Raw genomic sequence first — 25,639 nt, forward strand, 5'->3', positions numbered from 1 at the left:
GAAATTTTGGAAAAAAAATCCTTTTTAGTTTTCAAAGGTTTCATTTTCTTAAAACATCACTTTCTTATTTTTCAAACTCATGTGAAAACATCCTACCCGAAGGTCTTATGGATGGCCCGAAGGATTTTTAATCATCATGCTCGAAAGACTTACTGATGGTCCCGAAGGACTTAAATTATTTACTGGATAAGAAACCTTTCTTATTTTTCAAAATCTCAAATTTCATATTTTAATGAAAAATTCTTCTCATTTCACTTCATAAAATAACTTAAAGGTCGGGCCTCGTTCCCCGCTTCAAAGTAATGCTTCCTTTATGGATTGACCCCTGCGTTCCTCAGGTTCTGCCTCTCTAAACATGATTCCCTATATTTGATGTTTAACTTCTACCTTTCAATTATCGGGATTTTAACATCCTGCATCTTCTCTTTTCACTGGAAGATCTGTCAAAACCATAAGTTTATGCATGAAACACGAATGCAATGAAATGTATCAGTGTAATGCATTTTATTTTATACAAATGATGTTCTCATTAATGCATAAATATCGATTCAATCTTCATTTGACTTCAAAGTGACGAACTCAATCTTCTTCTACTTGATCATTCCTCTTCGGGGTTTACTTTAGATATCCGTATAACAACTCATAATTTCTAACTTGCATTTTTGAAGAGCCTTCTAATCTTCTTCTATCTTCTTGTTGTATTCATTTTCTATCTTCATTTTGGAGAAATTGCTTTCTCTCTCAACTTCTTGCTATGATCAGAAATACCACTGTGTTGCCCCATTTTTGTCTTTGGCTCAATTACGATTTTTGAGTTGTTCTTTAAGGACTCTGCCATTGATTGATGTTCGGTTGGCTTCCTCTACAACTTAAGCTCAGCTCAAATTCACGGTCTGCCCCTGACATTTCAAGTTGTGAGACCCATTCTCAATATCTTCTTGGTTTAAATCTTGTCATCCCAATATGATCTGGATTTCTGGTCATGCCCCAAAGTGGGTACTCATGGATTTCTTTGTGCCCAATATATCATAACTTGAAAAGTCTCAATCTGGTGTCACTAAACAACAATATTATCAAATAGCTCGAGGGCTTCTCTTCATGTCTCCACAAAAACTTAAGAAGTGGTCAACTCTTTTAACAAAATGTCTTGCATTTTTATACAAGCTGGGATAATGCCCCTTCCGAATAATGAGACCATCTTCTTCTTGACGGGTTACTAACAATGTCACAAGGAAATGTTACAAGTTGTATTCTCTAGTCTTTCTAATCTCTCGGACCACTTGCTTTCAATACTGTGAAATGCTTCATTATTCTGGTATCATTTATTTTTTCTTCAATAGAGGCAGAATGAATCTTTCCAGCTTCAAGGACCTTTGACATTTGAGACTGTCCTATTTGAAAATGTTTTTCTCTTTCTTTTATTTTAGGGATCAAAGAATGAAAGAATTTTATAAAAAATTGCCCCTTAATTCAAGCTCACAATTAAATCAAATCATAAACATGAGTTCAAAGAATATCAAAAAGAATTAATAGCTCTTTTTAATGTTTTCAGAGTTATAACATTTTGACAAGTGCCGAAATTGATGAGTTGGCTTCAGGTTGGCTTTCCTTTTTTTTAAGGTTTCGGTCACCAAAATTTCATTTCTTTCTCAGTCTTCGTGAACATTTTAACATGCACCTCTTTCTTGGCTTGGTATTTTAATCGGATACGGATAAAATGACGCAACTTGCATAATCAATTACTAGACTTTCTAGAACACTTCTATTTCAGTTCTCTGAAATCTTCCATTTGTTCAAGCCTCGTAGACTCCTCTAACAAAGGTAGTGCAGAAATATCGGTCTAAAAATGAAATCCCTGAGTGCCCGTGTGAAATTTACTATAACAGGTGTTCCTTAACTCCCTTAATCCATTTTTACCGAATCTCCTTATTCATAAAATTGATTTAATTTGCCATTGTCTGGCTAGCTGAAATCAGCTTTATTGTAATTTGCCTCTATTGGGCTAGCTGAAGGGTTCATCTCATCACAAAATCTTTGACTTGACAATCACAGTGGAGCATACACCAAATTGCCAGGTACCCGATCAAAGTCATTGTTTGAATATAATCTATTCATAAAGCCAGGGCTTTCGAGTTTCCTCTATAACCAATTGCTTTAGCGGAATAACTCAACTTTATTGTATATATATAATATCATCACCTTTATTAGGCTAGCTAAATTATGTTCATAAAGCCGGGGCGTTTAACCAATTGCTCTAGAGGGACAGCTCAAGCTTTATTGTATACATATAATATTATAATTTGGGTATGCGGGTCCAATTTCTTATGCTTGTCAAGAAGAATCTGTCATAGTCTAGGTGTTGTTGAAAGTCAGAAAATCTCATCGTTAGAGTTCAATTTCCAAGCAACTGACCTAAACTAGATTCACCTACTCAACTATTCCATCTGTAAGGATCATAATCATCATTGAAAGTCATCAACAGAAGTGTAATCTAGTCGGTTTTGTAACATCATACACAAAAGATGCCTCATGTTGTCCGCTCCTATACATACCTGAATACCAAACCTATTGTTCATCTCCTTATGATAGAAGAAGGCTATATCGGACCCTACAATAGAAGGGTATGGTGTTCGATTGTATCTTTTGGAGATAAGGTAAAGGTCTTTGTTTTATCAGGTTTCAACCGTGTCATCTTGTTAAATATTTATAACTCTAATCATTTATAGAGTTTTTAATTCAGTAGATATTCAAAGAATTTCAACTTGCAAATTCGATTCAATGCTCACCATCCTCAAAGTAACATTAATTTATTTAAACATCATTATAAAAAGAACTGAGAAAGGATGAAAAACAAGTTCAAACATGATGTTGCAAATGAAATAAAGCTCCATGATGAATGAAATGATCTCTTCCTAATTAGGATGCCCCATTACCCATCTAATGTCGTGGTATTTAACTCAAATGGATGTTACATATTGTTCTTTGATGCCCCACTCAAGCTCATCATCCACTGTTCCACCAATTCCTCTGTTAATGTCCCATTTGCCACAAGTATCTCTATCTCCTTTAACAGCGGCCTACAGTTTCCTGTAGAATGTCCCAATGCTCCCAAATGGAAATCACATACACTATCTTGATCATAGCTGTGAGCAAAAGGGTCTGGTAGCACTTTCACTGGCCTCGGTGTGAGGTATTGACCTTCAATCAAATGGGGATACAGATCTGAGATAGGAGTTTGGAACACTTTCAAAGCATTTTTCGATCTTGGGACTTTCTTTGGACATCTCGAGTAACCCGCTGCCCCTTTTCGTTTGTGGTTGTGGGAGCTATGGATGTGACACTCATTCACCTCATCAACCTTTTCCTTTTGATCAATTGAACGTTTAGAAGTGTCTTTCAAGTTTCCTTTGCTGGCATCTTCAATTATCTCTCCAACCATCATAAGATCCTTGAAGCCCTTCGTCGAATTTCCCAGCATTAACTCAAAGAAAGGAGCTGGAAGAGAATTATGAAACATATATGATATTTCTTCTTCTAACAAAGGAGGTTCAACTTGTGCTATCATTCCTCTCCATCTTAGGGCATATTCTTTAAAGCTCCCAGTAGCTTTCATTCTTATCCTTTGAAGGTCATGACGTTTTGGGGCTAAGCCTTTAACATATTGATATTACCCCATAAAAGCATCAACTAAGTTGACCCACGTCTTGATATGATCTTTGTTCAAACGGTTATACCATACTATAGCTGGCCCAGCCATACTATCATGGAAGTAATGAATCAACATATTGTCATTATTTAGGTACCCTTCCATCTTTCTACAAAACTTCTTCAGATGAATTAGGGGACAACTAGTGCCATAATATTTCTCAAAATTAGGCACCCTAAATTCATGTGGGATGACCAAATCAGGGACCAAACTGAGTTCTCTAGCTTCTAACTCCTTGTGAGGGGCATTAACAACCTTCATATCTTTAATGGCTTCATTCAACCACCTGAATTTGTCTTCAAATTGCTCAAAATTGACGAGGTTCATCCCTAGGTTTGAGTTAGACGCTCCAGGGAAAATTATCACTCCTGATGTACCAGTCTGACGAGATTGATTTCCTTTATCCTCCATTTTCTCTTTACCAGCAGCCTGTGGTACTAGTACTTGGATCATTTGATTCGATACGCCTTGCAAAGAACCCGATGCTTGATTCCCCGTATCTTGTTGTGACCTGACTAACTGCTCTTGCAACTGATCTTGTGATCCCTTATGAGATTGCTTCATTGTTTCCACTTGCTTATTAATGACGATGAGGAAGTAGTATGAATGGATGATCTTGTTTTTACTGTCACATAACCTTCCATAAATTATTTCTGTGTTTTTATAATTAATGCATGTAAAATGCTTAAATAAATACATGTAATGCAAATGCAAATGCCAAATGCAAATACAAAAGGTGTCATTCCAGAGTGACCATCTTAAAACAACTTTCATTGAACACAAAGGTGTCGGTACATCAAACAAACTTTACATATAATGGACAGCTTTCACTCTGAACTTTTCTATCTCCTTCAAAAGCCAATTTAATTTCCACTTATGCTCGGGGGTCGAGTTGTCAATCTGCTTCAATTCTCTTACAAAGCCAGCTAAATTAACCCATTTCTGAGCCATATTGCTTGCTTGGGTCATAGCTTCTTTCATGACGTTGTCTCTTTTCTCTATCCTGAGTGTCGATTCTCGGAGCTGTAGACACTGCTGTTAAATCTTCCTTGTAAGAAAGTCATTTTGGTTATGAAGCTCTTGTATAAGATCACTACAATCATCCACAATCTTCATCAACTTCTCATTCTTGGCTCTAACGACTTCTAGCTCACCGTCATTCTCTCGCTTGTGGCGTTGATATGAGACTTCCATATTGGCAATGGATCTGTTCAACGTCTGAATTTCGGCCTGATATCTTCCCAAATTATCAACAGCTATATTGCGTCATTTTTCTTCAATTTGTAAATCATGAGAAAACTTATCAGCTCGACCTTCTTGCACCTTACAATTCCTTTTCCACTGTTCAGCGTCATTCTTCAGTTTAGCGACTCCTGTTATCCACTCATCTGGGACATTTCCTATACCAGCAAATTTAAAAGCTTGACTGATCCTTTGAAAATCATCTCGTATGGTTTCCATCTCTCTGCTCAATTTATCATTTTCATTTCTTAAATGACGAATCTGAGCTCCGTACTTTGGCAAACAATCTTCTTCTTGGATGTCCTCACTAATACTCTTACCTTTGGTCACTTTTGGTTCGAACCCAACATGATAATATGTTACCAAACTAGGTTGTCCTTTCAATTCAAACTCCAATACTCCATGATCTAGTAGAAGTTGGACTCGACGTTTGAAGGTAGAATAATTCTCAATAGAATGTCCTTGAATCCCAGCATGATAGTCACAACGAACGTTGACGTCATACCAACTTGGATATGGAGGCTGCAAAGGTTTCACATAATGCGAGGCCACTTCTCGGGCTTTTAACAGTTCATCATACAATTCCTTATATGATATTGGGATGGAATCACAACGAGAGTCACCTCTCAACTTGGGTTGAACTGGAGTTTCTAGTTTTATTTCCCTGATGTTGGGAGTAGTCTATCAAACACCAACGAGTTTTGACTGTATGTCTTCTTTTCATCATTCTGAACTTCTATAGTTGCCAATATTTCCTTGGCATTTCCAAACAACTTGTTGATACGAACAATGATTGTGCGTGATTTCTCATTTTGGCCAGAATTAGCAGGTTCTAAAGTAGTCCCTTGCATATTTGACACCTCAAGATTGTTTTCATCGAGCTCTTTATTTTCTTTGGTAGAAGTCTCCTTTCCTTTGGAAAAAGCATCTATTTTATCCATCATCTTGGACATCTTCTCTTTTATCTCTCTTATCTCCTTGTGCTCTTCATCAGACATATGATATTTATGTGCGCAACTCTCCACTATTTTCGAAGCTTTCTCAGGATGTCATTTCTTGACTGTTTTATAGTCTGTTTGATCACGAAACCCCTTGTCCGCCATGAAAACCTTTTACTATGATGACCACTCACAAATCAACACCTCTTGAATATGTCATGATCGTGCAATGCAGACAAAGAGAAAAACAACATAAAAAATAGGTTAGTACAAATAAAATAACAAAAGGACAAAAAAAATTGAAGCTAATAAGAATGCAAATGCGAATACAAATGCAAATGCAAATGCACAAGGTGTTAATCCTAAAAGTGACCACCATAGAACAACCTTCATTTAGACAACAAGAATTCAGAACACCATGTAGTCAAAATATAAATGTGATTCTTCATTTCCTTGAGCCATATTCTTCATGGAATCTAATATTGAACCCAAATTTGTCGGTGTATTTTATCACCTTTGATGACGCCAGATGTCTTTAAATCGAATCGTGAGGTCTCCATGTTTAATTTCAATACGAAGTGGTCTTCATGTCTTTGTGAAGGGTCTTCTTGTCCTTAGTATGATTGTATCTATCTCTTGAGTCAACATCTTGGCCTTTTCCCCATTAAAGGAAGTCTTCAATCAGCTTGGTTTCTTTATTCAGCGGATATCATTCTTCATGATCAGTCGAATATCTTTGGATCTCCTGGTTTTGACTACATGGTTGAGAATTTCTTGTCTCATTATGTCTAGCCTTCTCATTAGTCAATCACTTGTGAATTAACACCTTGTGATGACATGAAGATGTAAATGCAATAAAATCCAAAAAAATAGACATATAACAAAAATGGGTTAGTGCACATAATATAAACAACAAAATAAGTACCATAAACATCAAATAAAACCTACCCTCGCATGCTGGCTAACCAATCATACTTTAGTTGATCCTACCCAACATGATATCTACCCCATACTTTTTCATTCACAAAAAATCCTAACCGCATGATATCTAATTCGCATGCTTGTTCAAGAAAAACAAACCTAACAGGCATGATTTCTAGTTCGCAGACATTTATTCAAAAAGTAAAATTAAATGACTCAAAAAGCTTTTCCTTGTGTACCCTTCTCATGGGACTCTTAAGGTTCAGGTTAGGCTCGACCTAAATTCAGGCTCTATGTTCACTATATGTTGGGTTCGGTTCTAAAGTAATAGGTTCTCGAATTGTCCTTGTCGGTGCCCCCTTGGGCTACCAAACCCTCAATCCTGGCCCAACACAGGCTTTAGGGGATCGAGTTCAATTTCGAGAGAACACACCTTCTTATATCCGTGCGGAGGTGAATACCATCACGAGGACCATAAGGCGTGAGCTCCAGGAGTGATCCACTATCCCATGCGGAGGTGAAAACCACACGAGGGCATAGTCTCTCACTCCTACTTAAATAGGACGGAGTGGGGTTTTAGCTCATGTTATGATAATGCAGTTGTGTAGTGTGTGAGGAAAAGAGAAAAAACACACAATAAAAAACTCAAAACCAATTCCCAAAACACACAATTATTCTGAAACCATTAACAAACAGATCAGTACCAACTATTTAATTATTAATCGAATTAAATTAAAAAAAATCAAAATACAAACAAAACTTATTAAAAAAACAAACAAGAGATCAAAAACCAAATTAAAACGAATTTATAACTTTCAATTGCAAAGAAAATTAATTAATTGACTATCGGCCTGACTCTCTAAAAAAATGTCCCCAGTGGAGTCGCCAAACTGTCGAAACGATTTTTTTCTTAAAGGTGAAAAAAATGAGATTTTAAAAACCACATTAATTTTTAATTTACCTCTTTCAATTGATTTTTAATTTAAAAATAAATGCAATTTAAAAACCTCTCGTCTCAAAAAATTTTGGACTTCCTTTACGATCGAAAAAATACGGTTCAAAGAGTCGCTACCAATATTTGATTAGGGTGTGATTGGGCACCAAAAAAAATGTTTATTATTTTAAATAAAAATTAATTTTAATTAAAACAACAAATTAAGGTCTGTGTTACCAAAATCCGAGTTCGGGAGTCGGTTACGTGTAGGGAAGGATTAGCACCCCCACAACGCCTTAAAACAGTACCTAATCGATTAATTAATGTCTTTGCAGTGAACTTTATAAATTCGAATTTAATTTGAATTTTGATCCCATAAAAAAGCGAATTTTACAATAAAATGTAGTAATATTAAATTATTTCATATCGAGAAGGAATAATTTATCAGTACTTGAGAAAATTAATTCCTACTCAAATGAAAATAATATAATATTAAAATTTCATTATAATATTCAAATGCACCCAAATAAATTTAATTAAAATTACCAAGTCGTTTTAGAAAGATAAAGAATATTCGATTATTTACAAATATCAAGACCAGATCTTAAAAGCTATAACAACATTTTCTCGATAAATTTAAATTAACGAACATTTCCTTTTCTTTCGTTCCCAAATTTTAGGTGACAAATCAATTTTTTTGTTTCACTTTCGGGATACACTTTTAATTTAAAATGGTCATAACGGCCTTCTAATCAGTTAAGACAGGCCACTCAAGACAATTTTAAATTAAGAGGATATTACCCTTAGTCCGATTATGTAATAGGTCGAGTTATGCACATGAGGCTATCATGCGAATAGTGCAAAAAAGGATGTCATGCCAAAATTAATTAACAAAATTAAAAACATCATACATGACATACAAAAAATTACATATATATTTTAATTAAGGATTATAAACCATGCATATTAACATACAATGTACACATGTGACCTAAATATAAAAACAAAATCATAACATGCTAAACTATACATTTTAAGAAAGATACATACATATTAGACTAATGACTAAGTCATATTAAACAGAATTTTACTATCTAAAATGCAAACAAAATGACAATTAAGGCATAAATACGAATATTGCCATATTGAGTACTAAAAATTATTACAAAGGATTAAAACCATAATAAACCCAATATATACAGGACTAAAATTAACATGCGAAAATTCAGAGGTTAAATGTCTAAAACTGCGTAAATTAAATACAATCACAATTTGGACCAGATTTAAATGCGGATAAAATAAAGTAACAAAATTAAGAATGTAGAAGACTCGACTCTAGGACTAAATGACTTAAAACGAAATATTGTGTGGCCCTAAGGTAATTAACCCATACAAAACGGGGTAACAAAACACTGTAGTTTTAATGCATACATATATACCAAACTTAACGTAAGTTTAACCCTAACTCTCATTTGCTCTCCTAACATTCCCCAACGTCCGATGAGGAACCAAAACTCCTCTCTCTAACACTCTCCTTCACGAACGGAGCTGCTCCAAGCACAACCCTACACGGCTGGCTACCCCAACAGTCGTAGAAACTACGACCACCAAGGCCAAAACTAAACCTAACCAAACCATTTTAAACCTCACTCCCCCCAAGCTGTAAGTCGGCGACGTTCAGACACCGATCTCCCTCTAAAACGACTATTGGAACCACACCGAACCAAGGCCAACCAGAACTCTCAGTTTCCTTATAATTGGTAAAGACATAATCAACAAAAAAAAGGTAACGAACTAAACTTTTTTCTTTTCTATCTTTCATTTGCTGAAATAAGAACACCCATAACGAAATACTGGAAATAAAGTAAAGAAAATACCAAAAAAACGTTCCTTACTTATTTTGCCTCTTCGGTTTATGCATACAATGTGAGTGAAACTTCCGTTACAATGGTTCTTCTTGTTCGTTGAATCCACTGTTGCAAAATGATTCCTCTTTTGTTTTTCTTTTTCTGTTCGGACCCCCCCTTTGTTGATGAAATCCCCTGTTTTTTTTGATTCTTCCTTTCGTTCCAAAACTGAGCCCCCTCTTTTCGTTTACAGTGTTTGATCTGGTAATATGAAAATGTTGTTTACACTGTTTTCTATTTTTTTGTTCTGTCTCCTGTAGGAAAAAAATGGTCTCTCCTTCCTATCCTAATGGTCTGTGAAACTCGATAATTTTTTTAAAAGACTCCTCTCTCTCTCTCGTATTTTATGTTTTTTTATCCCCCCTTCTCTGTGTGTGTTCTCATCTTTTCTTTCACCCTTGTTAACCTCCCACCATCTGGTTGTCAACTGTTAAAAACCGATCTTGATTTTCCTTCTTCAACTGCTGATGACCGTTGGGCTTGAGATGGGCCTCCAGCTGGTTTGGGATCGGGTTAGGTTGCCATTGCTTCGGGTCTACTCCGACATAACCCCGGACAAATCGAGTATCTACAGTAAATTGTTGGCATGTACTACTTGTTTAAATGGAAATGCTTTGATCTATTTTGTAAACTCATACTTTTTGTAATTATGTGAATTATTAAGTGTTTATTTAAATATTAATGTGAGTTTTTATTATTTACTTTAATTCAAAGGTACCCCCATTTTAATACAAATAAAAGTTTAAATTTTCCCCTACTTTTTAAGAGTGAATGTTTTGAAAGGTCAATGTGGCACCTCATATTCGCATCCGGGTCGAGTACATGTTAAGGGTGTTACAAGAAGAACACCGTGTGAAGGGAGATCCTACTGTTGAAAATAGTACTCGTGTTCAAAGAAAATAACATTTCTAGAAACACACAATCAAGTAGTGGTAGCATAATAACACAAAAATCCTTTGTGAGCAGTACTATATCCCATAAATATACACCTTACAGATTCAACTTTAAGTTTGTGTCATTCATGTGAAGGTAAGTGGACAAAACAAACACATCCAAAAGTGTGTAGCTTATTATAATCAGGTTGCATACTAAAAAAACAAAAGCAAGGAGAATCAAAATTCAATTGTTGAGAAGGTAGCCAATTAATCAAATAAACTATTGTCGATAGAGCTTTCACCCAAAATCTAGGTGAAACTGAGGCCTCTAAGAGTAAGGTACAAACCATATCTAGTAAGTGATCATTTTTTCATTCGGTTGTCCCATTCTGTTGAGGGGTATCAATAAAAGATTGTTGAGATATAATGCCTTCTTGTTTTAAGAAAACATGTAAATCATGTGACATATACTCACTTCCATTATCAGACCATAAAACCTTAATGAAGGTGGAAAATTACATCTCAACATAAGCTACAAAACTTTTAAAAACAGGTAACACTTCAGCTCAAGTACGGAGAAAATATATCCATGTAAAACGACTATAGTCATCAATGAATGTCACAAAATATTTATATTGTGCATGGAAAATGATATGAGTAACACCCCAAACATCACTGTGTATTATCTCAAAACATTTATTATCACTGTGTACTTTACTCTTCCCTAATTTACAAGTAGAACAATTAAGAGATAGACTATATTAAAAGAACACTTATTTTTGTTTCCAAGAAAACCATTCCTCATCAAATGAGATAATATCACATTATTTGGATGGCCCAATCATTTATGCCAAATATCAGCCTTATTTTCAAAAGTAATAAAAGCCATAGATAAAGTTTTAGGAATAAATTGTAATGGAAATAATCTACCCACTCTAGGTCCCCTCACGATCACCTTACTTCCCTTAATCCTAAACAAGACAACCACAACGAGAGAAATTAACATTATAATTATTATTCACCAACTGCTCAACTAAAATTAAAATAGTAAATAATCTTGGAGAGACAAATACATGACGAAAAGAAGGTCCAATATCACCAATAGTTGTAATTAAAAGATTACTTCCATTAGCATTCTAAATTTGTTGTTTACTGTTGGTTTTTGGCAAATATCCCACATTGGTTTTGTATAAGGAGGAGGGGAAATTCTTTTGTTATAAATAGAGCCCTCCTCCTCCTTAGTTTAGCATCCCACAAATATAAGCCTTCTTCACTATTAAAAGCTATTTGTACTCTTTCTCTCTTTGTAATATTTCCTCTATTAGTGAAATATTATTTTAGTAGTGTTCGAGGAGGTAGGTAAAATTTTGGCCTAACCTCGTTAAATTTTGGTGTTTTATCTTAATGTCTATTTAATAGCTATTGTCGGGTATAGTTGTTAATTATTGTCCTATTAAAATTACTTGTCTTGGTAGTTCTGTCTAAGGAAAGTGGGTTTTAAGAGGGACCATTGTGACCCCTCCTCTTTCCTAGGAATCTACCTTGGTGTGATTTTTAGTACAATCGTTTTCACACTAGTCACCTAGATAATAGTTTTTAAGATGAATTTGTTATTATTGGTGGAAATTAACCTGAATTCCACAACAATTGGTATAAGAGCTCTTGGTTTATTTTAGTATGTTCTGTGGTTGCGGCTTAGGCTGATCTTCAACATCAGAAAAAAATTTCTTGGGATAATTGGTATTCCGCATTGACAGCTATTAAATAGAATTTGTAGCAGAAATGGCAGACACAATAAAAACATCCACATCGTCGTCAACAGCTGTGACAAATGTTAGATTTGCAGTGGAGATTTTTGATGGCACCGGTCATTTCGGCATGTGGCAAAGTGAGATTCTAGATGCCCTATTTCAGTAGGGTCTTGACATTATTGAATGAGAGAAACCAGATGATGTTGAGGAGAAAGAATGGAAGAGGATCAATAGATTGGCATGTGGTACTATTCGATCGTGTCTTTCTAGAGAGCAGAAGTATGCATTTTCTAAGGAAACTTCTGCAAGTAAATTGTGGAAGGCATTGGAGGAGAAATTTTTGAAGAAAAGCGGTCAGAACAAGCTCTACATGAAAAAGAGATTGTTCCGCTTCAACTATGTACCAGGTACCACTATGAATGATCACATTACTAGCTTTAATCAGCTGGTGACTGATCTGATGAATATGGACGTGACTTTTGAAGACGAAGATCTGGCTCTGATGTTGATGGGATTACTTCCTGATGAGTTTGAGTATCTTGAAACTACTCTACTTCATGGGAAAGTTGACATGTCTCTCAGTGAAGTAACCGTTGCCTTGTATAGTTATGAATTGAGAAAGAAAGACAAACAAGAAAACACAAGTGTCGAAGCAGAAGCTCTTGTTATTAGAGGTCGTTCGAAGAGTCAGAATAAAGGAAGGAGAGGGAGATCGAAGTCAAAGTCCATATTGAGCAAAGATGAATGTGCCTTTTGTCGAGAAAAAGGGCATTGGAAGAAAGAATGTCCCAGGCTAAAGAACAAAGGCAAACCTGAAAGGGGAAAGGTTGTCTCAGAATCAAATGTGGTCGAGTATGATGATGCAGATTCAGATTTCGCATTCGCTGCTACTCCATCAACCAGTTGTTCTAGTTCATGGCTGTTAGATTCAGCTTGTAGCCACCATATGACCCCCAATAGAGAATGGTTCTTTGATTTTAAAGAACTAAAAGGTAGAATTGTCTACACAGCAAATGATTCCCCTCTTGACACACTTGGGATTGGTTCAATTCGCTTGAGGAATCAGGATGGATCAATCAGAACCTTAACAGGTGTCTATTATGTACCAGATTTAATGAGAAATCTTATCTCTGTGGGAACCTTAGAGTCAAAAGGTTTATAAGTGAGGGCAAAAGATGGGATTATGAGGATTATCTCTGGTGCACTGGTGATAATGAAGGGAATCCAGAAAAGAAACAATGTGTATTACTTTCTGGGTAGTACAATTGTTGGGACAACAGCAGTGGCAGCTTCTACAGATGAACAGGAGTCAGAAGCAACTAGGCTATGGCATATGCGCTTGGGGTATGTTGGTGAAAAATCCTTGAAATTGCTGATAGATCAAGGATTATTGAAGGGTGCTCGGGCTTGCAAATTAGCTTTTTGTAAGCATTGCATCAAAGGGAAGAAGACGAGGGTGAAATTTGGAATAGCAATTCATAATACTAAAGGTATTTTGGATTATGTTCATTCAGATGTATGGGGGCCTTCCAAGACAACTTCATTGGGAGGAACACACTATTATGTCACCTTTGTTGATGATTTTTCCCGGAGAGTTTGGGTGTATACAATGAAGACAAAGGATGAGGTGCTAGGATTTTTCCTTAAATGGAAAAAGATGGTGGAGACTCAAACAGGCAGAAAAATCAAACGTCTCCGTACAGACAATGATAGATAGTACAAAAATGATCTATTTCTGAAAGTCTGTGAAGAAGAAGGTATTGTCAGGCATTTCACTGTCAGAAGTACACCACAACAGAATGGGGTGGAAGAGCGTATGAACCGAACATTAGTGGAGAAGGTTCGATGTATATTGTCTAATGCTGGGTTAGGCAAAGAATTTTGGGCTGAGGCTTTGGTCTATGCTTGTCACCTTATCAACCGCTTACCATCGACTGCTATTGGTGGTAAAACACCATTAGAGAAATGGTTTGGAGAACCTGCTACAGATTATGATTACTTACATGTGTTTGGTTTCACTATATACTACCATGTTAAGGAGTAAAAGCTGGATCCAATAGCAAAGAAGGTGATCTTTATGGGGATCACCTCTGGTGTGAAAGGCTATCGTCTTTGGTGTCCAGAAACAAATAAAATAATCTTCAGCAGGGATGTTACCTTTGATGAATCTACCATGTTGAGAAATGTGACTTCAAAAAAATTGGAGCAGACAGATGGAACTCCCAAACATGTAGAGTTTGAAGGAAGCAGAATTGACCCAGTCAGTAAATAAACTGATATTGACTCTCCTATGGTAGAAGAAGATTCAAATGAAGAAGAGGTTCAGACCCAAGAACCTCCACAGCAACATGAATCAATTGCACTCAGAAAGGGAAAGAGAACCATTAGACAACCTGCTCGTTATGCTGATATGGTCTCTTTTGCATCACCAATTGCAATTGATGACGTTCCTGCCACTTTTAATGAAGCAGTCCAAAGTTCAAAACATAAAAAGTGGAGGATCGCCATGAATGAAGAAATGCAATCCCTTCAAAAGAATCAGACGTGGAAACTAGCTAGTCTTCTGAAGGGAAAGAAGACAATTGGGTGCAAAGAAAGATTGATTTCCTGACAAGAATAACATCCGCTGCAAAGCAAGATTGGTGGCTAAAGGCTACGCTCAAACGGAGAGAGTTGATTATAATGAAGTATTTTCTCCAATTGTAAAACATTCATCCATCAGAATTTTGTTGGCTTTAGTAGCACAGTTGGATTTGGAACTAGTTCATATGGATGTAAAAACTGCATTTTTACATGAGACTTGGATGAGGAAATCTACATGACTCAGCCAGATGGATTCAAAGTTGTTGAAAAAAAGAGATGGTGTGCAAATTAGAAAAATCGCTATACGGATTGAAGCAATCTCCAAGGCAGTGGTACAAGCGATTTGACAAGTTTATGATAGGGCAGAAGTACACAAGAAGCAAATATGATCATTATGTGTATTTACGCAAGCTACAAGACGAATCCTATATATATCGTCTTCTTTATGTTGATGATATGCTGATAGCTTCCAGGAGTCAGACAGAAATTGCGAAACTAAAGACTCAATTGAACAGGGAGTTTGAGATGAAGGATCTTGGTGAAGCAAAGAAGATTCTAGGCATGGAGATATCAAGGGATAAGAAATTGGGGAGGCTTTGTTTGTCTCAGAAAGAATATCTGAGGAAGGTACTAAAACGTTTTGGCATAAATGAGAAGTCAAAACCAGTTAGTACACCTCTTGCTCCTCATTTCAAGCTCGGTGCATCCATGTCACCTAAGGATGATGTAGAACGGGAATACATGTCAAAGGTTCCGTATGCAAGTGCTGTTGGTAGCTTAATGTATGCAATGGTGTGTATGAGACCTGATATTTCACAGGCAGTTGGGGTTGTGAGCAGGTATATGCATGATCCTGAAAAAGAGCATTGGGAAGCTGTGAAATGGATTCTACGGTATATTCTGAACACCGTAGATGTTGGTTTGGTCTTTCAGCATGACAAACAAGATGGTCAGTGTGTAGTTGGGTATTGTGATTCAGACTATGGAGGTGATTTGGACAAGCGTCGATCAACTACTGGTTATGTGTTTACATTTGCAAAAGCACCAGTCAGTTGGAAGTCCACCTTACAGTCAACAGTGGCTTTGTCTACTACAGAGACAAAGTATATGGCAGTTACAGAGGCTGTGAAGGAGGCAATTTGGCTTCAAGGGTTGTTTGGTGAATTGGGAATGGAACAAAAGCACATCAAAGTGCACTGTGACAGTCAGACTGCTATTCATTTAACAAAGAACCAAGTTTACCATGCAAGGACGAAGCACATCGATGTTCGATATCACTTTGTACGAGAGATTCTAGAAGAAGGTGGAGTCATAATCCAGAAGATTCGGACCACTGAGAATCCTGCTGATATGTTGACAAAAGTGGTAACTGCGGTCAAGTTTAAACATTGTTTAGACTTGGTCAATATTGTTATAAATTGAAAGATGAATTTGCAGACACTACTGAAGATTTTTTTTAGAGACGTGTGTGGAATTTACCAAGGTGGAGATTTGTTGGTTTTTGTAAAATATCCCACATTGGTTTTGTATAAGGAGGAGGGGAAATTCTTTTGTTATAAATAGAGCCCTCCTCCTCCTTAGTTTAGCATCCCACAAATATAAGCCTTCTTCACTATTAAAGGCTATTTGTACTCTTTCTCTCTTTGTAATATTTCCTCTATTAGTGAAATATTATTTTAGTAGTGTTCGAGGAGGTAGGTAAAATTTTGGCCTAACCTCGTTAAATTTTGGTGTTTTCTCTTAATGTCTATTTAATAGCTATTGTCGGGTATAGTTGTTAATTATTGTCCTATTAAAATTACTTGTCTTGGTAGTTCTGTCTAAGGAAAGTGGGTTTTAAGAGGGACCATTGTGACCCCTCCTCTTTCCTGAGAATCTACCTTGGTGTGAATTTTAGTACAATCGTTTTCACACTAGTCACCTAGATAATAGTTTTCAAGGTGAATTTGTTATTATTAGTGGAAATTAACCCGAATTCCACAACATTTACCAGTACACTTTCGAAGATTATGCAACCAATCACATGATCCAATCATATGATTTGATGCACCAGAACCAACAAACCAAGGAGAAACAATAATCTTACCCTGACCATGAAGTCCAAGAGTAGAGAATGTTGTGATGATCTTCTATTGGACCATTTCTAAAGTAGCGAAAGATTGATTTGTGCCAGCAATTATGGTAGAATTGTTACTAGGAGAGTATGAAATAGAAGCTTGAAAAGCTTGGCCTCTTCGTTTTTAGGACATATAGGGCATTGCTTGATAATGTAACCATTTTGTTTACAATAATTGCAAAATTTCTTACCACAATTTCGTGTAATATGCCCGAACTCCTTGCAACTATAGCATTGCATTTGTTCTTTTCCACGGTTCAGCAGCATAAGCAATATTAACAACCTCATATATCTCCTTGACGAACCTAAAACAGCTTGTGTAGCCATTTTTTGTTCTTCACGCAATAATTCACTAAGACATATATCCAAGGAAGGGACATGATTTATATTAAGTAATCCAGCATGTGCAACTTCAAATTCTGAACTCAGTTTCATCAAAAACTACGCCTACTATCTTCATGAACCGCTTGAAGGCTGGCTAAGGCCTCCTTAGGTACCTTTGAATAGATAAGACCAAAATATTCGCTCCAAAGGTTAATAAATCCAGATAATACTGATCAATAGAGAGATTACCTTGACTGGAGTTACTAATCTCAAGTTTTAGTTGAAATCGTCTTGTAGTGTTATCTTGATTGTATATGCGTTGCAGATAATCCCACATCTTCTTAGTTGTACTAAAGAAACGTAAATTGTTCACCATATGAGCTTCAATAGAACCTAAAATCTAAGAGATGATTCGAGCATCCTTTGTCTCCCATTGACTCAGTTATATACCTTCTAAACCATGTTGCATAATTCTTTCCTGTAAATTTGATAGCAAAAGTTTCTGTAGACATTCTTGAAAGAAAATTCTTATTAGACAAAGAAAATTAAATCGCAAAGCCAAATTTGTTGATAAAAAATAATCAACCCAAAAAAGTGAAATAAAATCAGAAACTGTAGGAAGACAGAAGTAAAAAAAAAATCGAAGATTCAACTATGAATTTCAAAAGTTTAAGAAAATGGTTGAATGCCTATTTCATTGATGAACTTTTCTTTAAATAGGAGTTGTTTTACAACCTATTTTAGACAAGTAAATAATTACACTAATTGTTGCTAATCAACTTTAGGTAATAATATACAGCTAATACACAAATTAGATCTTCAAATCTCAGCCATAATTTTTCCATAATCATGCAATTGACATCCCACAAATTAGAGTTGTGTCTTTGCATGGAGGTTGGCACATAGATGTTTACCTGTTAGACGTCGCCTTAGGATAGTTAGCATAGGTGACGGTATTTGTCTCATGTGCCAGTCGGAGGAGAAGACAGTTATCCACGCATTACGAGACTGTTATTTTACTCAAGAAGCCTTTGTTTTGGTAGGTATTCAGGGTACTTTCCTTTCTAGCCGTTTTGACAGTCCACTTTATTGGTTAGAGAATGCTATCTCTGCACTTGATAGAGAAAGTCTTGCAGGATTCATAGTGTTGCTATGGAATATTTGGAATGGACATAATGTGAAGGTCCATGATGATAGTGTACAACCCTATTGGCTTTTGTCTTTAATGCCAAGTCGATTCAACAAGAATACCTCGCGGCCAAGAACCAAGCGCAAGGACAATCGCTTCACGCTCCCCATCACCCTATGCGATCAGTTAGCATCACAGATGATATATGGCAGCCACCGGAACCTGGTTATTTTAAGGTCAATATTGATGGATGTTTTAATCCACACCGTCGATTAACTCCCAATGGTGTTATTGCTCGTGATTCTATGGGTTTACCACTCTGAGGCATGGCATTGTCGATACCTACATATACTAAGGTGAGACTTTCGAAAAGTCATGCCATGGTTTGTTGGGATTGCCGTTACACCTCATGGCGCTACGAAAAAAATATCCGACAATCTCACCAGTGATCCATATACGAAAAATCGAATTCAGAAGGAAGAATCACGATATATACCTTGGGTTCCTCAAATAACAACAAATCGACAACAATCACGAACAATTCTAATCCTATCCTCCACGAAATCGTTTTGGCCTCTACACAATTCACCCGGTTGAGAGCAAATTTTTATTTTTTTCTCAAATATGTTTTTGAGAAATTTCACCAAAAGATTAGAACGGTTGCTAGGCATCATTTTCTTTTTATATACGCAGTTACCTAACCCTTTGGGTTTGCTCCGAATTTCTTATTTATTAAAAGAATATAATCATAATTAAATTCTTTTAATATTTATTATATTCGGGATAGTCAAATTTCAATATATATTAACTTAATTAATATATATATATATATATATATATATATATATATATATATATATATATATATATATCTACAATATAAGTGTACAATTATGACTCGTTTAATATGTACTCATTTCAATGTACAATTATGACTCGTTTAATATGTACTCATTTCAATCATGGGTATAACCATGTAGGTTCATAAAACATTAATAGTAATTGTTAGAACCATTCTAACATTACAAAAAATAAGTGACACTTAGCAATATATCATTGTCATCTAAGTTATAAGAAGTCATGATTAATCATAACATCTTCATGACTAGCTCTTTTATGTATTATATACTTTTGTCCTTTATACATAGAATAGTCACAAGTCTTGGAATAGTCACACTTGTATATGTCATTTATTGTTTTTTGATATCTAGAGTAGACTATAATAAACGAACAACTTTTGATATCTTATAGAAACTTATTCGAGCATGGACATGCATTTCTAGTCTCACTCAATCAAGTGGCACATTAATCAAATCTTATCTTGATCATCCACACCCTACTACATATATCGTGATATGTTTAGCATCAGTCTTTATAGTGAAACCAGTGGAGCATTTTAACCATATCAAAACATACTCATGTATCGATTTTGACATTTTTATGTCAACGACTACTCGTTGTTATCAATCAAATCCTTGTTAGCCTTGAATGTATTATTATTGTCCATACCCATAATAATGCTCGACTAAAAATCTTTAATAATAAACCTATTATTATATGGACTTTATTATTTTTAAGTTTATTTGAATCGCAGAAGTATAAATAAAAATAATAATGGCAATGTCGTTATTTTATAAAACCGATAAATAAAGTGTATCATTACAATATCTCATGATTGGTCTTTGGCATACTCTAACATGATCGCATAGTTGAAATTTGCTCAAGTAAACGAATGGGATCGAGTCGTTTTCGAAACTTATTTCGCAATGGTTGCTAATAAGCTAAATAAAGGATTGTTGGATTTTTCTACCCTTGTTTTCATCTTTCTGAAGCCCGTAATATTTTTGTAGTCTAATGCATTCTTCATGTTTTATTTGTTCCTCGTCATTGTAATACGGTCACTCATAGGTTAACGTCTTGGGCCCTTACATCTGGACGTTCTTTGTTCTTTGATTCGGGTTGTTTCCAAATTATTACTTCTGCTGTATCACGTGATATTGTTTCTGAGTAATATATCTATGTGGGCACTATTTTCCCCTTTTAGGTTCTAAAAAGGGTTTTTAATGAGACCCTCTTTTAAAAAAAATCTAAGATTTATGTGAAAAACACTATCATTTGTATCACAAATCCTCAAACCATGACTCTCATTCTAAATATTTTCAAGCCTTTGAATATTTCAACTTTATTTTCAGTTTATGACTTTCATTTTAATCTAGACCTTAAATTTCAAAAAAAAAAAATCTCAAACTATGACCTTCATTTTCTATTGAACCTTAAATTTTTGAATATTTTAATTTCATCCTGAATTATAGGTATGTGCTAATGACATCTCCTGTTGATAAAATCATTAAACCAAGCTATATTATTATATGGTTGAAACTACTTATATAATTGAAAGAATTTGGACATAAAATTAGATGATTCAAAAGTTTAAGAAATAATTTAAAAACGAGGGTTATAATTTGAGACTAAAATTAAAATATTTAAAAGTTTGAGAACTAATTTAAAATGAAATTCATATTTTAGGATGAAATTAGAATATTCATAAATTTTAGAACTAATATAGAATATATACTATAATTGGGAGACATGGCATATGATTAATTTTGAACTCGTTGAGTCACCTTATTATTAGAGGAGAGTATTGTTCTTTTTAAATATTTTAATTTTAAATAAATATTATTTCATAATCACTTTAAATTATTGAAAAGAAATATTTTAATGATAAAAAAAAGTTATACTCGATAATATAAATATTAAAACATTATTTTTTAAAATTAATAAAAAATAAAACGAAAATAAACATTACGTGAAAATTGTGTAAGATCCAGGTTCAGATCGGGTTTGGGCTTTCTTATCATTAAAGGGTACTGTATAGATGAATACGGGCCTGAAACGAAACGACATCGTAACAATTTTCTTTTTGATAAAAGCAATTTCAATTACTGTTCAGTGGGGGAGGTTATTACGATCGGAAATCGCAATCGCAAGGAAATTTGAAAATTCATCTTCTTGTTGGGCTGAATTCTTTTTGCGATCCCCACAAATCAGTTAACAAAGACAAAATTGAAATGGAAGAAGAAAAAGCGGCAGCTTACTACGACGAGCTTACCAGGAAAGGCGAGGGAGCCGCCAGATTCAAGAGAGGCCTCGGTTTCTCCTCCGGCGATGATCAACACGACGCCGTTCCTCAAAGAGGCTCAGCTTTTGTCTCTTCGTCTTCCTCCTTTCTCAGCAGCTTCGTCAGAGCCTCCAGTCCTACCACCGTCTCCAAGCTCGAGAAAGAGTCTCAGCTTCAGTCCATCCAAAATAAGCTAAAGAAGAAACCGGAAAGAGAAGTCAGGGTTTCCGAGAGAGAAAACGTAGAGAGAGACCGAGATAAGCATTCGAGGAGCCGAAGCAGAAGCAGGAGTAGAGACAGGAGGAGGCGAAGAAGCAGGAGTATAGAGAGAAGGACACGGAGAAGCAGAAGCAGGAGTATGTCGCCGCGTAGAGATCGGAGTAGGTCGCCTCGTCGAGAAGGGAAGTCGGAGCGGAGGAGGAGGAGCGGGAGTTCGTCGCCGCGAGAGTCACGGAGGTCTGAGAGGCATGGGGCGAGAGAGGGTAAATCAAAGAAGGGGAAAAATGGCGCTGCTGATTATTCGCGGTTGATCCAAGGTTACGATAGTATGGTATGAAGTCTTTACTGTCTCTTTTCTGTTAATGTCTTATTTACTTCTTCTAGTTCATTACATTTACTATTGCCGCTGGTATTATAATTTAGCTAGATGTTTATAATTTAGTGCATGATAAGCATAACCAGAAAAGATTTGGGATTATATTTTGGAAGTTCTTAGCATGTATGGAAAAGGAAAAGGAAAAAGATAAAAACTTGAGGATACCCTAGTTAAGAGTAGAACTTGATTTGATTCTATTCTATTTGAATTATATGAACCTACTATTTGTTCTGTTTGCCCGTTATTGGGAAATTATTTTTCTGAAATTGTATTCTATGATTCTAACTCCTTTACGGCAAGCAGACTGAATTCTATACCTTTATTCGTGAGTGACTTTGTCTAGTACATTTGGCATGCTTCAATCTTTCTGCATATGGTCTTTGCTTTAAGGAGTGATGACAAAGCCAATTTTCTTTTCTGAGCAGTCGGCCGCCGAAAGAGTTAAAGCCAAGATGAAACTTCAGCTTGCTGAAACAGGTAGACGGTCCTATTTATTGTTGTTCTGGACTTCTAGTGTAAAGAGCTTCTGAGACTGCTATCTGCAGTGTTTCTTGATCTTTTGTTGTTTTGATAGTACCAACTTAAGCTTTATTTTGTCTTTGAGGTGGTGCATCTTGATTTATCTTTGTGAGGAATCAGTGTGATCTTAAGAAATCAAGTTTAGTAACCCCTAAAGTAGGAAGTTCTATTTATCTCCATGCATTCTATCCCCGATGAGATCCATGTACTTTTCAAATTATAGTTTCCTAGAGAATTCTCATGGATTATTAACTGAAAGCTTGCATTTTTTGTCAACAATAATATTTTGCTATTAAAAAGCTGGACCGTTAGGGGATTGTTCTTTCATTTTTTGTTAATTTAAGGAACATATAACCTATGTGACTTTTAAAATTATGGATTTGTGCAAGTCATCCAGCCTTATCACTAAATATTATTCTCTGAAGTGATCTTTATGCACCTGTACTTGGTCTTGTTTCTTCCTTGCTGTTTGCCAGGGTGATGGCACCATGTTTTTAGTGTCACTGTGCTTACTGTTTGGGATCTGGTTTTTTAGACTTCGGCTTTGATGGTTTACCTGATCAACTCTTCTTTATTGTATAATCTTTGTCATCCCATTGTTGGGTTTATGAAATGGGAATTTCATTTGCTTCAAATGCTATATATATATATATTGCTGCAGTAATGTCATCTGACAGTACTGTTAATTATGAAAGGTAGTGGCTATAAGTCCTCAATTGTCTTGCTAAACTAGATGGTTTCCTTATGGTCTGTGTGTGAAAATTAAATTTTACGTGCAGCTGAAAAGGATCCAACAAAAGGCCCTGGCTGGGAACGGTTTGAGTTCGACAAAGATGCCCCACTTGATGATGAGGAAATTGAAGGTTAGACATCTATCCATATCCTCTCCTAACTGTATCTGAAAAGCAATTAGAATCTGTCAGTGTCACATGCTACTTTAGTCTGTGGAAACATAGTTCCTTGCAACTTGCAAGTTGTTCTGTAGGTGGATTTCTGTATTTCCCCATTTGGCTATTTAATATAAAATATAACAGGTATCAGGTGTTAAGCCTCATAAGTAATGATGAGTATTATTATAAGGCATTTGATCATAGTAAATCATAATTCATATATACTTGGTGTCAAGAGTTAATAAAGGCTGGACATAAAATGAAATTTACAGGCTTCCCCTCTAGTTTTATAGAGGCTAAAGCTGTTTTCACCTCTGTTAGACTACAATATTAAATTGAGGTCATCCTAACATAGTTATATAAGCGACTATCTTGCTGGTCAACTGTCTATAGTTTCAAGCCCTCCCAAACCATTAATCCTATAAGCATGTAAGGCCTCTCTGCACTCAGTTCTCTTCCCTCTACCGTTCTGTATTCTTGTAATTCCCTTGCTCTTGTTAAGTTTCAAGGGGAACTTAAGAAACATGTAAATCAAACTATTGATCTTTTACTTGCATTGAATTGAATGATTATTTTAGGAACAAACTAAAGTATCCTCGTTTCTCTGGTAATGTCTTGATTTTGTATAATAATCTGAAAACTGTCAATGCTCACTTATTTAGGGGAAACTATTGGTTTATAAGTAGATTTTTCGACAAATCACATGATTGTAGGTTAAAATGATTATCATTGAATTTGTACTTCACGTATAAATTTATATATTCGAGTTCACTTTGCAACCTTTAGCTTGAAATATTTGTAATCCTGGAATGAACAAAGCAACTAGAACTTACTTGATATGCCTCATTGTTGGCAGTTGCTGAAGATGATGCATCATTAATGAAGCATATTGGTCAGAGCTTTCGGTTTTCTGCCATAGAGGTGATACATCATTCCTTTTCATCTGGCCTTGTTTCAAATTCCAATCGATGTTCATGCATACAGTTAATGTTGTATGTATGTTATTTGAGTTTTGTGAGATAATTAGTTTGGTTGCTCTAGCATAACTGGTGTTGTGTTTATATGTAGGCAAAGAGGGAGGAGCAACTGAAAGCAGCTCATGATGAGGCCATTTTTGGCACAACAGCTTCTCTTTCTGCTAAATTAGATAGTGAACCAGAAGAGGAGAATCTTGAAAAGGATAACAATGATAATGGTGCTGCTACTGGCCTCTTAAGTGAGAAGGTGAGTGGATTCATGTTTTGTTGTTCAAGTATTTATTTTGCAAATTGCATGTGTGAGCATATGTATATGCATGAGAGCAATATATCGGTTATTCCCCGTGGTTGTAGGTGCTATCAAAGCAACCAGGTTCATGGCGAGATCGGGTTCGTAAAGCATAGAGGGAAGCGGCAAAAGACGAGCGAGCTTGACTCAACAATTCTGGACATGGGCAACGAGTGGCAAATGGTTAACATCCGATGTCGACATAACTGCAGGCAATCAAGGAGTAAATGATATTAAACACGTTCATTCAAACACACAAATTGAATTCTGAAAGGGGGAAAAACAGTTTTTGTGATATGCAAAATGTGTTTTAAACATTATAACAAGATGGGTTGAGTAAACTAAATTTCTGTTTTACCAGTAAAACCCTTACATACCAGCCATAGTGTAGCATTGTTGTTGTGGCTTGAGAAAAGCTTAGTTTGAAAAGTGTGAAAATGCTCTTAAAATTTATGTCAATCCTCACCCACTCTACTCCATTGGCAACAAATCTGGTTACGGAAGTAGCAACTCGATCACAAAACCATAGTAGCTGATTTCAAGAGGGTTGGGCAAAGTTGCAACATTTCTCGTCCCCATAAAGCCATAACCATAGTTCTACGTCATTGTTCAAGTTCGCCGCTGCTAGCGTCGAGCGTTGCCTGCCTCGGTCTTACAAACAGGGCAAGTATTTTTATGCAGCAGCCACTACTTTATGCATTGGATGCGAAAGCTGTGTCCACAACTTAGCTTCCCCATCTGCTTCATATTCCTCGTATATCAAACATTTGACGCGTTAAACAAAGAGAAAAGATAATGGAATTGGAACATGAACAATTCACA

The 25,639-nt window shown here is 35.8% G+C and overlaps 1 protein-coding gene across 1 annotated transcript; it reads left to right on the forward strand.

Annotated features, from left to right (window-relative positions):
- The first annotated feature begins 21,408 nt into the window (after positions 1-21,408).
- Positions 21,409-24,986, forward strand: LOC120167071 (probable ATP-dependent RNA helicase DDX46). The gene is made up of 6 exons (XM_039176196.1): positions 21,409-22,097; positions 22,568-22,619; positions 23,441-23,524; positions 24,408-24,472; positions 24,620-24,775; positions 24,883-24,986. Exons 1-6 carry the CDS (start codon positions 21,498-21,500, stop codon positions 24,931-24,933), a joined length of 1,008 nt encoding a protein of 335 aa, XP_039032127.1. The 5' UTR covers positions 21,409-21,497; the 3' UTR covers positions 24,934-24,986.
- The last annotated feature ends 653 nt before the right edge of the window (positions 24,987-25,639 follow it).

Source organism: Hibiscus syriacus, unplaced genomic scaffold (assembly GCF_006381635.1).
Source record: "Hibiscus syriacus cultivar Baekdansim isolate YM2019G1 unplaced genomic scaffold, ASM638163v2 tig00111662_pilon, whole genome shotgun sequence".
NCBI lineage: Eukaryota > Viridiplantae > Streptophyta > Magnoliopsida > Malvales > Malvaceae > Hibiscus > Hibiscus syriacus.